Below are 17,727 nucleotides of genomic sequence, written 5' to 3'. Positions count from 1 at the left end.
TAGAGCTGTATGACAAGAACTGTATTAGTTAATTTACATCAGGTCATATCACCAAGACATGGAATATGACCTTCCTTTGACTTTCCTCCCATAGGAACATCAATTCAAATTATCAGTTCACACAGGAAAATGCTTTCACAAGACATAAGGACATCAAGTGAATGAGTACAGCATTGAAATCAGAAATGAAGGAAGGAAGGAAGGAAGGAAGGAAGGAAGGACAATTTCACATTATGTGTATTCTCTCTACTCAATATCAGATGTCACATCCTAAAACGATATCTTCTAAGTAGGAGAGAGAGAAGAAAGTGAGCATGGGACACTCCAAACTCACCCTCCAAATAAAAATCAACATAGTCCCTCACATAAGATGAACACGGACAGGTTAGTTTTTTCTTTTTTAAATCAGCAATTGTTTAATTCTGAAAGGCAACAAAAGTCTCAAGAGAAATTATCTTCCCGTATACTTGTTAGTTGATCTGATTTTGGCTGATGAAACTTTTTAAAGTTCTTTTCTCTGGGAAATTTCTTGAGAACTATTACATTGGAAGTTTCTTTAGTTTTTCATTTTGACCATGGAAGGCACTACGCAGACACTTGCAGCACCATCATAGCAATATTTGGTCTTTACTGTTGTGTCTATGATCCGTAAGCCAGCAATCTGTATCACTCCTAGCTGAACGCACATTAGTGTCAGGGTAAATGAAATAGATGAACCTGGAATCAGCTTGCCAAGGTAGCTTCCTGAACGTCCAAACCAGCGAACAGGAGGTGTATTGTGCATTCTTACAATCAGGCTCATTATCCTGTCAGAGCAGTTTGTTATCTTGAAGGTCATTTGAAATGGTTCTTCTATGACTACAGTATCTGGAATTTTTTCCAAAGATAGCTTTAGGTCTCCACAACTTTGAGCTTCTCTTTCAAGTGGGACTGTGTATAGCATTGCCATCTCGCCAAGTTCCCTTTTCCACATGATCTTTACACTTCCCATTTTTGTTAGGCCACTAAGGGGTCTTGCGCTGTTCGAATCTTCTTCCTTGACCTGCAGGTGGTATAAGTAGCAGCGTCCTTCTGTTGCCTGTAAAAATGTCCTGGTTCCAAACGTAGATTCATCTCTCCCATCCAGATTGACAGTGTTTAATGGTTTGTGGGTGTACTTTTCAGGTAGCTCCAAAGAAACATTTTGTATAAACACAGTTGCAGATGAAATGTTTTGAATCTGAACTTCAAGAAATAAGTCATCCTTGTCTGAGTTGTGAAACTTGGTTTTGACATCCAGTGGTTGGGAAGGAGAAAATACACATAGTTTCCTTAAAAACATCTCTGCTCAATGAGTTGAATAGACATTGGACTCAAGTAACAACTCTCTCAAAGTCCATTATTTTGTCATGAATGATACATCAATAGTACAGTGTTCTGCCACTATAGCTATGGAAACTGAAAATATGTAAAAGGCTGAATTTTTTCAGTATTATTTTGATATGACTTGCCATCAATTGGATATCCTCACATGACTGTAATTTTCCTTTCTTCTTGGCAATGTCAGCTTATGAGGATTTAAAGTGATGTCAGTCTTCCCTTCAAACATTTACATTTGTGGTACAGAGCTCCTTCTCATGAGCTAGATACAGAAATTAGCAAGAAATTCAGTATCTTAACATGTCTTGAAAATGGATGAAAGCAATCATGCTTAATAGACAATATCACCTTGAGTAGCAGAAAGAAATTCCTGTCTGTTGTAGGTTCATATATTTGACTACAATTTTGCCTTATTAAAATGTATACAAATATTTTTAACCAATGTTTCAGAAAGGCAAAGAGACAAAATACCTTGGTATAAAATCCTGGACATTTCAATTCTCAGAGAAATATAGTTGAAGAGCCACAAAATATCAGTATTGATCTAGTAAAAAGGATAAATTTCGTGGCATAAGTCTTCATTAGATTTTCCATGAGAAAGGCTAAGCAGAGCAGAGTAAGTGACCTAAAATTGATTACTATGTATACTGTCACAAGACTCAGATTTTTAGGACCTGTCATAGTTGTCTAGTATCTGCTCTTGGCATGCTATTAGGAAAGGTTATAGTGGTAAAACATAAAGGAGATGGTTGACCAGTATGAACTCTGGGTTGACTGGATAGTTCATAATAGGTATACTCCTATGGGAGCTGGTGGCTGTGGATTTATGGACTTCCCTTCCCATAGCCAGCTAAATCTGAGAAGGAGAGCAGGAGGCGAGATTATAGACAGATACTTACTACAATAATTTGATTCACACAGTAGTAGAGACTATTTAAACAGTGCTGTTTGTGATTGGTACAATTGCTTGAATTCCACAAGGGTAGGAATTGGGAAGAGAAGATGATAAACAGATTATAATCTCAAGAGAAAATCTGGGCGTGCAGGGGATGGACCAAATCTCACATTATTGACTGAAAATGGGGCAGGCATTTTGAGGCAAAGCTGAGCATGACACATCATGTTCTTTACTGTCATTTTTTTAACCTTTCAAATGTACACTAAAATGTTCTGACATCTTTCTTTTTTGAACTGTGACCTTAATTTGAACAAGTTCAGTAATGTATATTTAAAGTATGTCCCTATATATTTGTATAATCACTAAATAAGATTGCCATGTTATCATCATTCAAGAATATCATTATCTTGCATAAAACTCCTGTGCTGTCCTTACCTATGCCAAGGCATAGATTCTTTTTAATCTACTCTTTTATTTTCTGGCTATGCTTGATTTTGGCACTGCACTGACCAAGATGTGAACCTATTGCGTTGGTTTACAGTGTCTGTTGTAAATGACTCTGAGACTGACGATGATTGTATCCCTAATTCAGACAGGACTCTTTCCTAGAGCTACAGAGGCACAATTTGCTTGGCTATTGTTTCACCTTGAATTGAGCCAGCATATAACCAATGATTTTATGTTACAAAACTGATGATACCTTCCTCCTACCTTCCAAAATCTAAGGGGAATCCCAAATCTGAAACCATAAAAGAGGAAATAGAAAAAAATGAAGTTCTGGAAAATTTATTTTAGCCCATCAAAGAGAACTTAAGTACAACAACCTCTATTCCTCATATCATGGCTCTGTTGTTGCTAGCACATTTGGGAAACAGGAAGAATTGCTGGTGAAGTATCTTGATTGGTCCCCACAGAATATGCCATCTTCATAGGAGAAGACTGGACCTTTATATGCCACTAATGACTATAAATTGTCATTAAATCAATGTACTTCTTTTGGAGAGATTTTTCCCCAAAAAACTATTGATTTTTCAGCAAGAATAGGAAAAAATGACAAGTAAATGTGTTTTTTTTCTTTTCTGTAGCTTTTGATTAATCCATGTCTGTAATAAAAACAGGAGAAGCTTCTTTTTTTGGATAAAAAGAAGCTTATGAGAGAAGCTTCCTTTTGGAGAAAACAGGGCCTATTACAGAGATCAACAAGTGGTCAGTACAGAGAATAACTGTAGGACGCGTAACTGCAATTGATACATCTACACAGCAACCTCTACATTTAAGACCCAGGAAACATTACAAAACAGGGAGGCAGAAGGACTTTTAAAGCCATAGGACCAGGACACCTGTTGCTTTATAGTGTCTTCCAGACAGGATGGGAACAGTATATGCATGAAATCTCATCAATGTAATAACCAAAATTAAGACCTGTATAATGAATGGCATCGCTGATGTGCCAAAATAAAAGGGTAGGAAAAATTTTACAAAGCCCCTCCTCCAGATGAAGAGTTAAAAGAAATCAATAGCTGCTGAAAAGGAAGAGTCAGTATTCTCTATGGAAGAGGTACTTCACAGGTTAAAGTGGTCAGCTGCAGATAGGTATGCACACAAACAAACAATGCTAAATGAACTCAGTAGTCAATATATATATATATATATGTATATGTATATATATGTGCGTGTGTGTGTGTGTGTGTGTGTGTGTGTGTGTGTATAGTGTATGTAACAATAATTATGAGAGAGTGGGAGTCCATAGTAGGAGTTGGAGGTTGGGAGGGAGAGGAGGAAATTATGTAAATACAGAGGTCATGAATGAAATTCTTTAAAAAGTAAGGAATCGATTCTTGCTATGGCAATAAAATAATAAAAATAAAATAAAAGGAGATCAAGGCAATACAAATTGGAAAGGAAGAAGTCAAAGTATTGCTATTCAAAGGTAACAGGATAATATACATAAGCAACCCCAAAAATTCTACCAGAGAACTCCTACAGCTGAAGTGGCTGGATACAAGATTAATTTTTTTTAAAAATCAGTAGGCTTTCTATATACAAGCAACAAACTGAAGAAATAAGAAAAACAACACCCTTCACAATAAACACAAATAATTGAAAAGATCTTAGGGTAACTCTAACCAAGCAAGTAAAAGACATGCATGACAAGAATGTCAAGCCTTAGAAGAAAGAAACAGAAAAAGATCTCAGAAGACAGAAAGGTGCCCCATGCTCATATATTGGCAGGATTAACATAGTAAAAATGAACATCCTACCAAAAGGAGTTTACAGATTCCATGTAATCCCACCCAAATTCACCATAATTCTTGAAATGACAATTCTCAACTTCATATGGAAAATACAAAACACCAGAGGCTAGCGATAAAAGAACTGCTGCGGACAGCACCATCCATGATGTGAAATTGTAGCACAGAGCTTTGGTGTAAAAAGATCACGGTATTGGCATAAAAACAGTGAAGTTGATCAATAAAATCACATTGAAGATCCAGACATAAATCCACATACCTAGGGACACTTGACTTCTGACAAAGAAGCCAGAACTACACACAGAAGAAAAGAAAACATTTTCATCAAATGGTGCTTGTCTATCTGGATGCCAGAATGAAAATAGATCCAAATCCATTACCCTGCACAAAACAAGTCCACGTGGATCAAAGACCTCAACATAAAACCAGACATGCTGAATCTAATAGAAGGAGAGTGGGAAATAGGCTTGAAAACATTTGCACTGGAGACAACTTCCTAAAGGGAACTCCAATGCCTCAGGCTCTAAGATCAACAATTGATAAATGCAACCTCATGAAACTGAAAAACTTCTGTAAGGCAAAGGACACTAATCAACAGGACAAAACAGCAACCCAGAGGTTGGGAAAAGATCTTCACCAACTTTACATCCAATAAAGGACTAATATTCGAAATAGATAAAGAACTCAAGAAACTAGATATCTAAAAAATGAACCAATTTCAAAATGGGGAACAAATCTGAACAGAATTCTTGATTGAGGAATCTCAAATGACTGAAAACACTTAAAGAAATGTTCAACATCCTTAGCCACCACGGAAATGCAAATCAAAACTACTTTGAGATTCTACCTTACACCTGTCAGAATGGCGAAGATCAATAACCACAAGTGACAGCTTATGCTGGGGAGGGTGTGGAGCAAGGGGAACACCCCTCTACTGCTGGTGGGAGTGCAAGCTTGTAAAGCCACTACAGAAATCAATATGGCAGGTCCACAGAATATTGGAAATCTGTCTACCTCAAGATCCAGTTATACCACTTCTGGCATAGACCCAATGAACACTCCATCCTACCAGAAGGACAACTGTTCAACTATATTCATAGCAGGTTTATTGGTAATAGTAAGAAACTGAAAACACCCTAAATGTCCCTCAACCAAAGGATAAAAGAAAATGTGGTACATCCATTTCCACAGTGGAGTATTATTCAGCTGCTAATAACAATGACATCATGAAATTTGCAGGCAAATGGATAGAACTAGAAAAGATCATCCTGAGTGAGGTAACCCAGTCCCAGAAAGACAAACATGGTATGTACTCACTTTATAAGTAGATAGTAGCTGTAAAGGATAATCATGCTACATCCACAGACCCAGAGAGGCTAAGTAACAAGGAGGGCTCGAGATTGTGGTGGTGCAAAGATCTTCTTGGTCAGGGGAAATAGAATAGATTTCTCAGGTGCACTGGAGGTAGGTGTGGATGGAAACAGTAGGGATAAAGTGGAGGGAAAGGAGGGAGAGAGTACTGGGAGAAACAGGTAGAATTGGGGACCATTTCAATAACAAGGTAAAATCCTAGTGCTATGGAAACTCTCTGGAATCTATGAGGATAAGCCTAGCAATGACTCCTAGTAATGAAGGCTATGGAGCCTGAACTGACAACCTTCCATAACCAGACAAGAGTTCCAGTGGAGAGACTGAGAAACCAACTCAGCCACAAAAGCTTCAACATACAAGTTGTTGTGCCTACAAGATATGCTGAGGAAAAGGTGGCACAGAACTTCTAGGAATGGCCAACCAATGACTGGTCCAAGTTGAGACCCATGCAAAGAGAAGGATCCTCTGCTTGACAGTACCTGGAGAGCCAGGAACCAAAGGCTGGATAGCCCAGAGATCTCACATATAAGCAAACATGACTGGCAAAAAAGTCAATGAAGTATTTTCTTCTACTCTGCTATGTTCAGAGACCACAGAGACAGGAGTCCAGCACAATCATCATCAGAGAGACTCCATCCAGTAACTGATGGAAACAGATGCAGATACCCACAGATAAATATTGGAATGAACTTGGGGAATCCCAGAGAAGATGGGGAGGAAAGACTATTGCAGCCAGAGGGGTCAAGGACACCACAAGAAAACCCACAAAATCAACTCACCTGGGCTCATAAGTACTTACAGAGACTGAACTGACAACCAAGAAGCCTGCATGTATCTGTCTGACCCAGGTCCTCTGCATCTATCTATCTTACGGCCGTGTAGCTTGGTATGCTTGTGATTCTCCTAACAGTGGAAATCGGGCTGTTTCTGATTCTTTTGCCCACTATTGAGGCCCCCTTTCTCCTACTGGATTGTCTCACCCAGCCTTAATATGAGTGAATATACCTCATCTTGTAGTAACTTGTTATGCCATTCTCTCCTCCTATTGATGCCAGACAATGGCATCCTCTGCTACATATACGGCTGGAGCCATGGGTCCCTCCACGTGTACTCTTTGGTTGGTGGTTTAGTCCCTGGAGCTCTAGGGGGTCTGGTTGGTTGCTATTGTTGTTCTTCCTATGGGGTTGCAAATTCCTTCAGTTCCTTCAGTCCTTTCTCTAACTCCTCCATTGGGGACCCCGTATACAGTCAAATGGCTGGCTATGAGCATCCGCCTCTGTATTTGTCAGGCTCTGGCAGAACCTCTCAGGAGACAGCTGTATCAGGTTCCTGTCAGCATGCACTTCTTGGCATTCCCAATACTGTCTGAATTTGGTGTCTATATATGGGATGGATCCCCAGGTGGGACAGTCTCTGTTCCACACTTTGTCCCAGTATTTCCTTTAGACAGGAGCCATTCTTGGTTAAAATTTTGGAGATGAGTGAGTGGCTCCATCCCCCAACCAGGGGCCTTGCCTAACTTCTGGATACGGTCTCTCCAGGTTTCCCTCCCCTTTGTTGGGTATTTCACCTAGTGTCATCACGCATTGGGATGACACTTCCCGAGAAACTTCTTCCTTTTCTGGCATCCGGGACTTCCTAGTGGCTACCCCCAAGTTCCCCCATTTGCTACACACCTCTGTTCAATTTCCTGAACTCTGGATATCACTCCTTTTACCTCCCTTACCTGATCCTGCCCCCCTTTTCCCCTCCCCATCCTCTCTTCAGGGAAGGACTGAAGGAGCTGAGGGGATTTGCAACCCCATAGGAAGAACAACAATATCAACCAACCAGACCTCCCAGAGCTCCCAGGGACTAAACCACCAACCAAAGAGTGCACATGGAGGGACCCATGACTCCAGCTGCATGTGTAGCAGAGGATGGCCTTGTTTGGCACCAATGGGAGGAGAGGCCCTTGGTCCTGTGAAGGCTCGATGCCCCAGTGAAGGGGAATGCTTGGGAGGTGAGGTAGGAGTGGGTTGGTGGGTGGGGGAGAACCCTCATAGAAGCCAGGGGAGGAGGATGTGATAGGTTTGTGGAGGGAGACTGGGAAAGGGGATAACATTAGAAATGCAAATAAATGAAATATCCAATAAAAAAGATAATTTTAAAAACTATTTCTTTTCATTTTTATTTGATTTTTCTATTTACATTTTTTCCCACCATCTTTATTAACTTGGGTATTTCTTATTTACATTTCAATTGTTATTCCCTTTCCCGGTTTCAGGGCCAACATTCCCCTAACCCCTCCCCCCTTCTATATGGGTGTTCCCCTCCCCATCCTCCCCTCATTACCGCCCTCCCCCCAACAATCACGTTCACTTGGGGTTCAGTCTTGGCAGGACCAAGGGCTTCCCCTTCAACTGGTGCTCTTACTAGGCTATTCATTGCTACCTATGCGGTTATGTTATTCCCTTTCCCAGACCCAAACAACCCTGCCAGCCTCCCTGCACTGACATTCCCCACACTGGGGGAGGGTCAGCCTGACCAGGGGCTTCTCTCCCTTTGGCTCCCAACAAGGCATCCTCTGCTACATATGCAGCTGGAGCCATGGGTCTATCCATGTGTACTCTTTGGTTGGTGGTTTATTCCCTGGGAGCTCTGATTGGTTGGTATTATTGTTGTTATGGGGTTGCAAACCCCTAAAAGTCCTTCAATCCTTCCTCTAACTCCTCCTATGGGGACCCCATTCTCAGTTCAATGGTTGGCTGGAAGCATTCACCTCTGTATTTGTCAGTGTTTGGCAAAAGCCTCTCAGGAGACAGCTATATCAGGCTCCTGTCAGCATGCACTTCTTGGCATCTAATATTATCTGGGTTTTGGTGACTGTATGTATATAGGCTGGATCCCAGGTGAGGCAGGCTCTGAATAGCCATTACTTCATCTCTGCTCCAAACTTTGCCTCCATATTTCCTCCTATGAATATTGTTGTTACCCCTTCTAAGAAGGACTGAAGACTATGCACTTTAGTCATCCTTCTTCTTGAGCTTCATGTGGTCTTTGGACTGTACTCTTGGGTAATCGGAGCTATTGGGCTAATAGCAAGTTATCAGTGAGTGCATACCATGTGTGTTTTTTTGTGATTGGGTTACTTCGCTCAGGATGATATTTTCTAGTTACATCCATTTCATGAATTTCATGAAGTCATTGTTTTTAAGAGCTGAGTAGTACTCCATTGTGTAAATGTACCACATTTTCTGGATCCATTCCTCTGTTGAGGGACATCTAGCTTCTTTCCAGCTTCTGGCTATTTTAAATAAGACTGCTATAAACATAGTAGAACATGTGTCCTTGTTATATGTTGTAGCATCTTTTGGGTATATACACAGGAGAGATATAGCTGGATCCTCAGGTTGTACTATGTCCAATTTTGTGAGGAACAGCCGGATTGCTTTCCAGAGTGGTTGTACTAGCTTGTAATCCCACCAACAATGGAGGAGTGTTCCTCTTTCTCCACATCCTCACCAGCATCTGCTTTCACCTGAGTTTTTGATCTTAGCCATTCTGACGGGTGTGAGGTGGAATCTCAGGGTTGTTTTGATTTGTATTTTCCTGATGACTAAGGATGTTGAAAATTTCTTTAGGTACTTCCCAGCATTCAATATTCCTCAGCTGAGAATACCCCATTTTTTAATAGGGCTATTTGACTCTCTGGAATCTAACTTCTTCAGTTCTTTGTATATATTGGGTATTAGCCCTCTTTCAGATGTAGGATTGGTAAAGATCTTTTCCCAATCTGTTGGTTACCATTTTCTCCTAATGACAGTGTCCTTTGCCTTACAGAAGCTTTGCAATTTTATGAGGTCCCGTTTGTCAATTCTTGATCTTAGAGTATAAGATCTTCTGTTCAGGAGATTTTTTTTAGTTTGAGTGTATCTGGTTTAATGTGGAGGTCCTTGATCCACTTGTACTTGAGCTTTGTACCAGGCAATAAGAATGGGTCAATTTGCATTCTTCCACATGCTGACCTCCAGTTGAACCAGCACCATTTGTTGAAAATGCTATCTTTTTTCCACTGGATGGTTTTAGCACTTTTGTCAAAGATCAAATGACCATAGGTGTGTGAATTCATTTCTGGGTCTTCAATTTTATTTCACTGATCTACCTGCCTGTCTCTGTGCCAATACCATACACTTTTTATCACCATTGCTCTGTAATACTGCTTGAGGTCAGGGATGGTGATTCCCCCAAAAGTTCTTTTACTGTTGAGTATAGGTTTCGCTAGCCTGGGTTTTTTGTTATTCCAAATGAATTTACAAATTGCTATTTCTTACTCTATGAAGAATTGAGTTGGAATTTTGATGGGGATTGCATTGAATCTGTAGATTGCTTTTGGCAAAATGGCCATTTTTACTATATTGATCCTGCTAATCCATGAGCATGGGGGATCTTTCCATCTTCTGAGATCTTCTTCAATTTCTTTATTCAGAGACTTGAAGTTCTTGTCATACAAATCTATCCCTTGCTTGGTTAGAGTCACACCAAGGTATTTTATGTTACTTGTGACTATTATGAAGGGTGTCATTCCCCTAATTTCTTTCTCAGTCTGTTTATCCTTTGAGTAGAGGAAGGCTACTGATTATTTGAGTTAATTTTATTCCTAGCCACTTTGCTGAAGCTGTTTATCAGGCTTAGTAGTTCTCTAGTGGAACTTTTGGGGTCACTTAAGAATGCTATCATCTCATCTGCAAATAGCGATATTTTAACTTTTTTCCTTTCCAATTTGTTTTCCTTTGACCTCTTTTCATTATCTGATTGCTGTGGCTAGGACTTTGAGTACTATATTGAATAAATAGGGAGAGAGTGGGCAGCCTTGTCTAGTCCCTGATTTTAGTGGGATTTCTTCACGTTTCTCTCCATTTAGTTTAATTTTGGCTACTGGTTTGCTATATACAGATTCTTTTGTTATGTCTCCTGTTTAATTTTTGATTTTGTTAACTTGGATACTCTTTCTGTGCCCCCTGGTTAGTCTGGTTAAAGGTTTATCTATCTTGTTGATTTTCTCAAAGAACCAGCTCCTGGTTTTGTATAATTCTTTTTGTTTCTACCTGGTTGATTTCAGCCCTGAGTATATTTCTTTTACTATGTTTAGGTATGGGCCTTGAATTCCCGATCTTTCCAGGACTTTTTATCATAAAGGGGTGTTGAATTTTGTCAAATGCTTTTTCAGCATCTAATGAGAGGATCATGTGTTTTTTTTCCTTTGAGTTTGTTTACATAGTAGATTTCATTGCTTGATTTCCATATATTGAACCATCCCTTTATCCCTGGGATGAAGCCTTTTTGATCATGATGGATAATCATTTTTATGTATTCTTGAATTCAGTTTGCAAGATTTATTCGCTTTTTTGCATTGATATTCATAAGGGAAATTGGTCTGAAGTTGTTTTTCTCTGTTGGGTCTTTGGGTGGTTTAGATATAAGCGTAATTGTGGCTTCATAGAAGGAATTGGGTAGTGTTCCTTCTGTTTCTATTTTGTGGAATAGTTTGGACAGTATTGATATGAGTTCTTCTATGATGGTCTGATAGAATTCTCCACTAAACCTATCTAGTCTTGGGCTTTTTTTGGTTGGGAGACTTTTAATAGCTCCTTCTATTTCTTTAGGTGTCATGGGACTGTTTAGATGGTTTGTCTGATCCTGATTTAACTTTGATAACTGGTATCTGTCTACAAAATTGTCCATTTCATCCAGATTTTCTTGGATTTATTCAGATTCTTTTGTTATGTCTCCTGTTTAATTTTTGATTTTGTTAACTTGGATAATCTTTCTGTGCCCCCTGGTTAGTCTGGTTAAGGGTTTATCTATCTTGTTGATTTTCTCAAAGAACCAGCTCCTGGTTTTGTATAGTTCTTTTTTGTTTCTACCTGGTTGATTTCAGCCCTGAGTTTGATTATTTCCTGCCATCTACTTCTCTTGGATAAAAGAGACACATGCAAATATTTACACCCAAGCAGTGGACAGAAACAGGAAAAAGGGAAAATCTGGAAGAAGCTGAGAAGAACAACCCCATAGGAGGACCAACAGTCTCAATTAACCTGGACCCCTGAGATCTCTCAGACACTGAATCACCAGCCAGGCAGCATACAGGAACTGGTTCAAGGTCCCTGACACATATACAGCAGAGGACTGCTGGGTCTGGACTCAGTAAGATGCACCTAACCCTCAAAAGACTGGAGGCCTCAGGGAATGGGGAGGCCTGGAGGGGGTGGAGGGTGGGGATATTCTCTTGGAGACAAGGGCAGGAGTGGGATGAGGAACTGTGGGAGGATGGACTAGGAGAAAGGTAAGGCTAGACTGTAAAAAAATAAAAGCAATTAAAAAATAGTTCTTAGTGCTTACTACAACAGTTGTTACAGGATCTTCTAAAAAAAAAGAAGAAGAAGAAAAAAAGAAAAAAGAAAAGAAAAGGACACCAGTGGATATAGTGTTTGGGAAGAAGGCCAACAGTTTCTTACGGACTCTGGACACACTTCTTGTGTCTTAACCAAGAGCCATAAAACGTTTAGATTCCCAGTCCAGCTAGCTCTCCCCATAACGTATAATTCAACCCTTCTTAACATACTGTGATTAAGTTGTTTTAATATATAGCCAGTGATTTTTAATTATGTAAACAAAGTTTCTGTTGTCTACCTCAGACTTGAGATATATGTTTGTGTTATCTGAATCCAATAGTCACAAAGGCCTATGTTTAGTGTTACAAAGTGGAGATCAGATCCTGGGAGGGAAGTCCTATAATAGAGGTTCCTTCACGGTGTCTACTATTAAAGGCCCAATAGTCAAATAAGAAGATAAATATATTCATTTGGCTTCATCACAGGCTACATTTCTTTCTGCGCTGTGCATTATGGTTTACTATAATTCTTAGTCTAGGACAAAATGTCTACATTATTTTAATGTAATGTTGCCCAGACATAAACAATCATTTGGATAGCCATAAAAATTGTCTTGCTTCCAGGGTCTAAACTAGATCCTATCCTTCTTAAGCCCTGGTAACTGTTATTCTGCTCCTCATATTTGGTCCCTACACTTTTTTTTTACTATAAAATGCAAACTTCCAGATTTCAACAATTTGGTGCTAAAAATATTGTCCTGCAAGATTTCAAAGGCACCTGCAGTTCCTCTGACTGCCACAGATCAGAGACATTTCCTTTCCCTCAATAGGTAGAGTCAACAGCACAATGTCAACTAGTAGCCATTCACCCAAGATTAAGGAATGGAAGTCTCCAAGGGGAGAAATAAGCTAGAGGGGCAGAAAGGGTAAAGAGGCAGATGGCTAATGGCTAAAGGCTGATACAGCTGCAGACTTGTACTACAATAGGACATAATGAGATTAAGCAAACAGTAAAGACAAAACCACACCAAACAAGGTAATAGCAAAGTGGCCAACTGAGAAGATTGCTAATTACCCGTTGCTTCATTGTATTGGGAGCCCTTTATCATTAGCTGTGCAAAATTGTCCTCCCTGTCATACATCTGATTTTTATCCCATATCTGAAAATCCCATAAACGGACAAAAAAGAGAGTAACTTAATTTTCCAGGAAAGTCCCAATCCATTATTGGAATTCCTCACCTCTTCTCCAGCAAAGTTGAATTCACAAAATGAACTGCCCAACACCCCAAGGATGTTTCCTCTCCTCTCTCCCCCTCTCCTCTCTCTCTCTCTCTCCTCTCCTCTCCTCTCCTCCCCCTCCCCTCTCCTCTCCTTTCCTCCCCCCCCCCTGTTCTCTCTCTGTTCTCTCTCTCTCTCCCTGTTTTGTATTATTGGTCTTTTGCTTGTATATTATGATCTCTGATTTAGTGTTTTTGTGTTGTGTGGGGTTTTTTGTTTGTTTGTTTGTTTGCTTGCTTGCTTGCCTGCTTGGTTTTTTGTTGTTGTTGTGCTTATTTGTTCCTTTTTTTTTCTAAAGACAGAGAGAAAGAAAGGACATGGAATTGGGTGGGTGAGGAGGTAGGGAGGATCTAGGAGTAGTTGGAGAAGGGAAAATATTGTATTTACAAAAAAAAAGAAGCCCGCACTCAGCCTTTGAGACTGTTAGTATTGCCCTGTAACAAATTCCACTCAATTCCTTAAAGAAGAAGGATGCATAAATTACAAATGTATACACCCAATATGTGTTCATTTAAATGTATAAAGTAGATATTAATAAATATAAAAGGAGAAGCAGAAATAAAAGTAAGGGACTACTCCACTTTCAACAATGGATATATTATCCAGAGTAATTATAAAGAAACATAGGACTTTCAGTACAATGTAAGTAAAATTCACTTAACACAAATATGTAATCATTCAGTCCAATAGCAGCAGAATACATATTATTTTCAAGCATATGTGGAATATTCTACAGGAAGGACATAAAATTTCTAATAAATTTCAAAAGATAGAACACATATCAAATAACTTTTCTGAACACGGGTACAAAAACTGGCAACATTGAGAATTTAGAGAAATTTGAATATATGGTATGAAATGATCAATGAGACAACAAAGAATTTTTTTAAGAAAATAAAAAGGTATATTGAGAAAAATATGTGGAAACACAACATTTGAAATCTAATGGGATTTACAACTCATAGTAGTTCTAAGAAGAATATTTACAGCATCCATCAAAAAGGCAAGCGGTCAACCAACCTTATGGCTAAAGCTCTAACTGGGTAAAATAAGCACTAAGTTACTTTAAGGAATAAAATAGGATCAGACCAAAGTTAGGAAACTAGAGATTGGAAAAGCAGTATAAAACAAAATAAACTTGACTTTTAAAAAGATAAAGATAGGGGACTGGAGAGATGGCTCAGTGGTTAAGAGCACCTGACTGCTCTTCCAGAGGTCATGAGTTCAATTCCCAGCAACTACATGGTGGCTCACAACCATCTGTAAAGAGATCTGATGCCCTCTTCTGGTGTGTGTGAAGACAGCTACAGTGTACTTATATATAATAAATGAATAAATCTTTAAAAAAAACAGTTTAAAAAAAGATAAAGATAACTGACAAATGTTTATGTAGACTAAGAAAAAGGGAAAAAATATTCAAATAATTAAAAACCACCATGCCACAGGGGCACGTGTTCCACTCTGTTCATAGTGGCATTATTTGTGATAGCCAGAAGCTGATACATCTACACAATGGAATACTACTCAGCTATTAAAAATGAGGACATCCTGAGCTTTGCAGGCAAATGGATGGAACTAGAAAATAAACTGAGTGAGGTAACTCAGACCCAAAAGGACATGCACGGTATGTACTCACTAATATGTGGATATTAGCCAAAAAATAAAGTACAGAATACCCAAAATACAAGTCACAAAACTCAAAAAGATTAACAATTTAAAGGGCCCAAGTGAGGAGCCTCAGTCCCTCTTGGGAGGGAGAAGAAAGCAACTGCAAGGTGGAGGGAGGGACCTGGAGAGGTAAAAGGACAGGAGTGGGGGAGAGAGGAACATGATCAGGCAGAGGTGGGGTGGGGAGGACTGAAGCCCTGAGAGCCAGCAGAAAGAATGGAAACAGGTAACCTCGGGATGAAGAAGGTTGGGAGGACCCTCCAGAATGTACCAGAGACCTGTGAGGTGGGAGACCTTCAGGACTCAAAGTCGGGGGGTGGGGGCTCTAGATGAAACTCCATACAATGGAGAGAGGGAACTTGTAGAACTCACCTCCAGCAGAAAGATGGCATCAAGTGAGGGATTGGGTTGCTATCCCACAGTCAAAACTCTGACCCATAACTGTTCCTTTCTGAAAGAACTGCAGGGATGGAAATGGAGAAGTGCCTGTGGGTACAGCGACAGGCCCAAAGTGGGATCCAGTGCAAAGGATGCTCACAAAAAAAGGACCTATCATGACTGCCCTCCAAAAGACCCAACAAGCAGCTGAAAGAGTCAGATGCAGATATTTGCACCCAACCAATGGACAGAAGCTGCTGACCCCTGTGGTTGAATTAGAGAAAGGCTGGAAGAAGCTGAGGAGGAGGGCCACCCTAGAGGAAGACCAGCAGTCTCAATTAACCTGGACCTCCGAAATCTCTCAGACACTGGATCACCAACCAGGCAGCATACACCAACTGAGATGAGGCCTCCAACAGACATACAGCAGAGGACTCCCAGGTCTGGGTTCAGTCAGAGAAGATACACCTAACCCTCGAGAGACTGGAGGCCCCAGGGAGTTTAGGAGGTCTGGTGGGGTGGGTGGGGTGGGGATGTCCTCGTGGAGATAGGGAGGCGGGGAAGAGGTATGGGATGTGGAACAGTTGGAGGGTGGACCAGGAGGGGAATAAAATTTGAAGTGTAAAAAGAAAGAAAGAAAGAAAGGAAGGAAGGAAGGAAGGAAGGAAGGAAGGAAGGAAGGAAGGAAGGAAGGAAGGAAGGAAGGAAGTCTTAGCTGGAAAGAAAAGTAAATGTTACATTTGAATTGACAACACAGATATAAAGGATGTGAACAATCACACAACAAACTGAATAATTTAGCCTAGATGGATACATTCCTACACTTATACAAGCTCCCAAGACTAAACCAAAATAAAATATAAAATCTGAGTAGACTAGAAGCAAGTAAAGGGTAGAGCCTAGCAAAAAGAAGCCCAGCACAGGCGTATTCCATCAAACGTGGAAAGAAGAACTAACACTGACCCTTGCAAACCTCCCCACCCTCAGATAATTGGGAATAGTTTCAAAAACATCTTACAAAACTAGCAATAGCCTTGTTCCTAAAGCTGAGGAACACAAATTTTTGAAAGTAATCAGTGTAATCTTTAACTAATTGCAATCAACATAGCATTAAAAGAGCCATTCACCAGATTTAAGTTAAATCTGGAACGCATTCCTGGTATTAATAATGCAACATAGGTGAATAAAAAAGGATAAATTCATATGATCATACCAATGGGTGCATAAATAGCTTTTAACAAAATCCAACATTTGTGTAGTATAATTTAAAGCGGGGTGTTTTAATACCTCTAGCCATGTTCCTACTCCTTGAATTGCTTTGGCTACTCATGGCCTTTGTGGTTCCATATGGATTGTTTTTCCTAAATTGGTGAAACATGACATTGGAATTTTGATAAATGCGGTACTATATCTGTATACTGATCTTGGCAGTTTCCAGGACAATATCTGTATTGTCATAACCATCTGTAAGTCCAGTTCCAAGGAATTAATACCTTCTTCTGGATTCTGTGGGTACCAGGCACATGTATAGGGTGCACAGACATATATATATATATATATATATATATATATATATATATGTGTGTGTGTGTGTGTGTGTGTGTGTATGTATATGCAAAATACTCATACATGCAAGATAAAAGTAAATAAATATTTAAATATTATTTTAAGTATCCACACTACCCAGTGTTAGCTAAAGATTTGAAGACAGTCTCTATAAAAATGCCAATATGATTCTTTACAAAAATAGAAAAAAACCATAAAATTTGTATGAACCCAGAAAAGACTAAATAATTGTTCATAATATCCAAGGTGTGGGATCCACTTAAGTGTCTAACAATAAATAAACTAAATGTAATATACATACACAAAGGATGTTTTTAGGAGAGTAATAATATTGATGAATTGGGTGGACATCGTGGTAAATGAAATAAGCCACATACAGAAAGAAAAATACTATTTGATCTCATTCTCATATTGAATCCAAAGAAATTAAAAAATAGAAGGAGAAAGTATAATAGTGGTTACCAGGGACTGGAGGATAATGGATAATGGGTAGATGCTGACAGACTACCAAATTTGAGTTAGACAAACAGAATAAATTCTGAAGATAGATTTTACTGCAAGGTGAGTATAAGTAATAATAATA

At 39.5% G+C, this 17,727-nt stretch overlaps 1 protein-coding gene across 1 annotated transcript; it reads right to left on the bottom strand.

Moving 5' to 3' along the window:
* Window positions 1-556: 556 nt before the first annotated feature.
* Window positions 557-1,321, bottom strand: LOC116887958 (trafficking protein particle complex subunit 13-like). The gene has a single exon (XM_032889403.1). It carries the CDS (start codon window positions 1,319-1,321, stop codon window positions 557-559), a length of 765 nt encoding a protein of 254 aa, XP_032745294.1.
* Between the last annotated feature and the right edge of the window lie 16,406 nt (window positions 1,322-17,727).

This window comes from Rattus rattus, chromosome X (assembly GCF_011064425.1).
Source record: "Rattus rattus isolate New Zealand chromosome X, Rrattus_CSIRO_v1, whole genome shotgun sequence".
NCBI lineage: Eukaryota > Metazoa > Chordata > Mammalia > Rodentia > Muridae > Rattus > Rattus rattus.
Note: the sequence above shows the minus strand (reverse complement) of the source record. Positions and strands in the feature narration are given on the sequence as shown.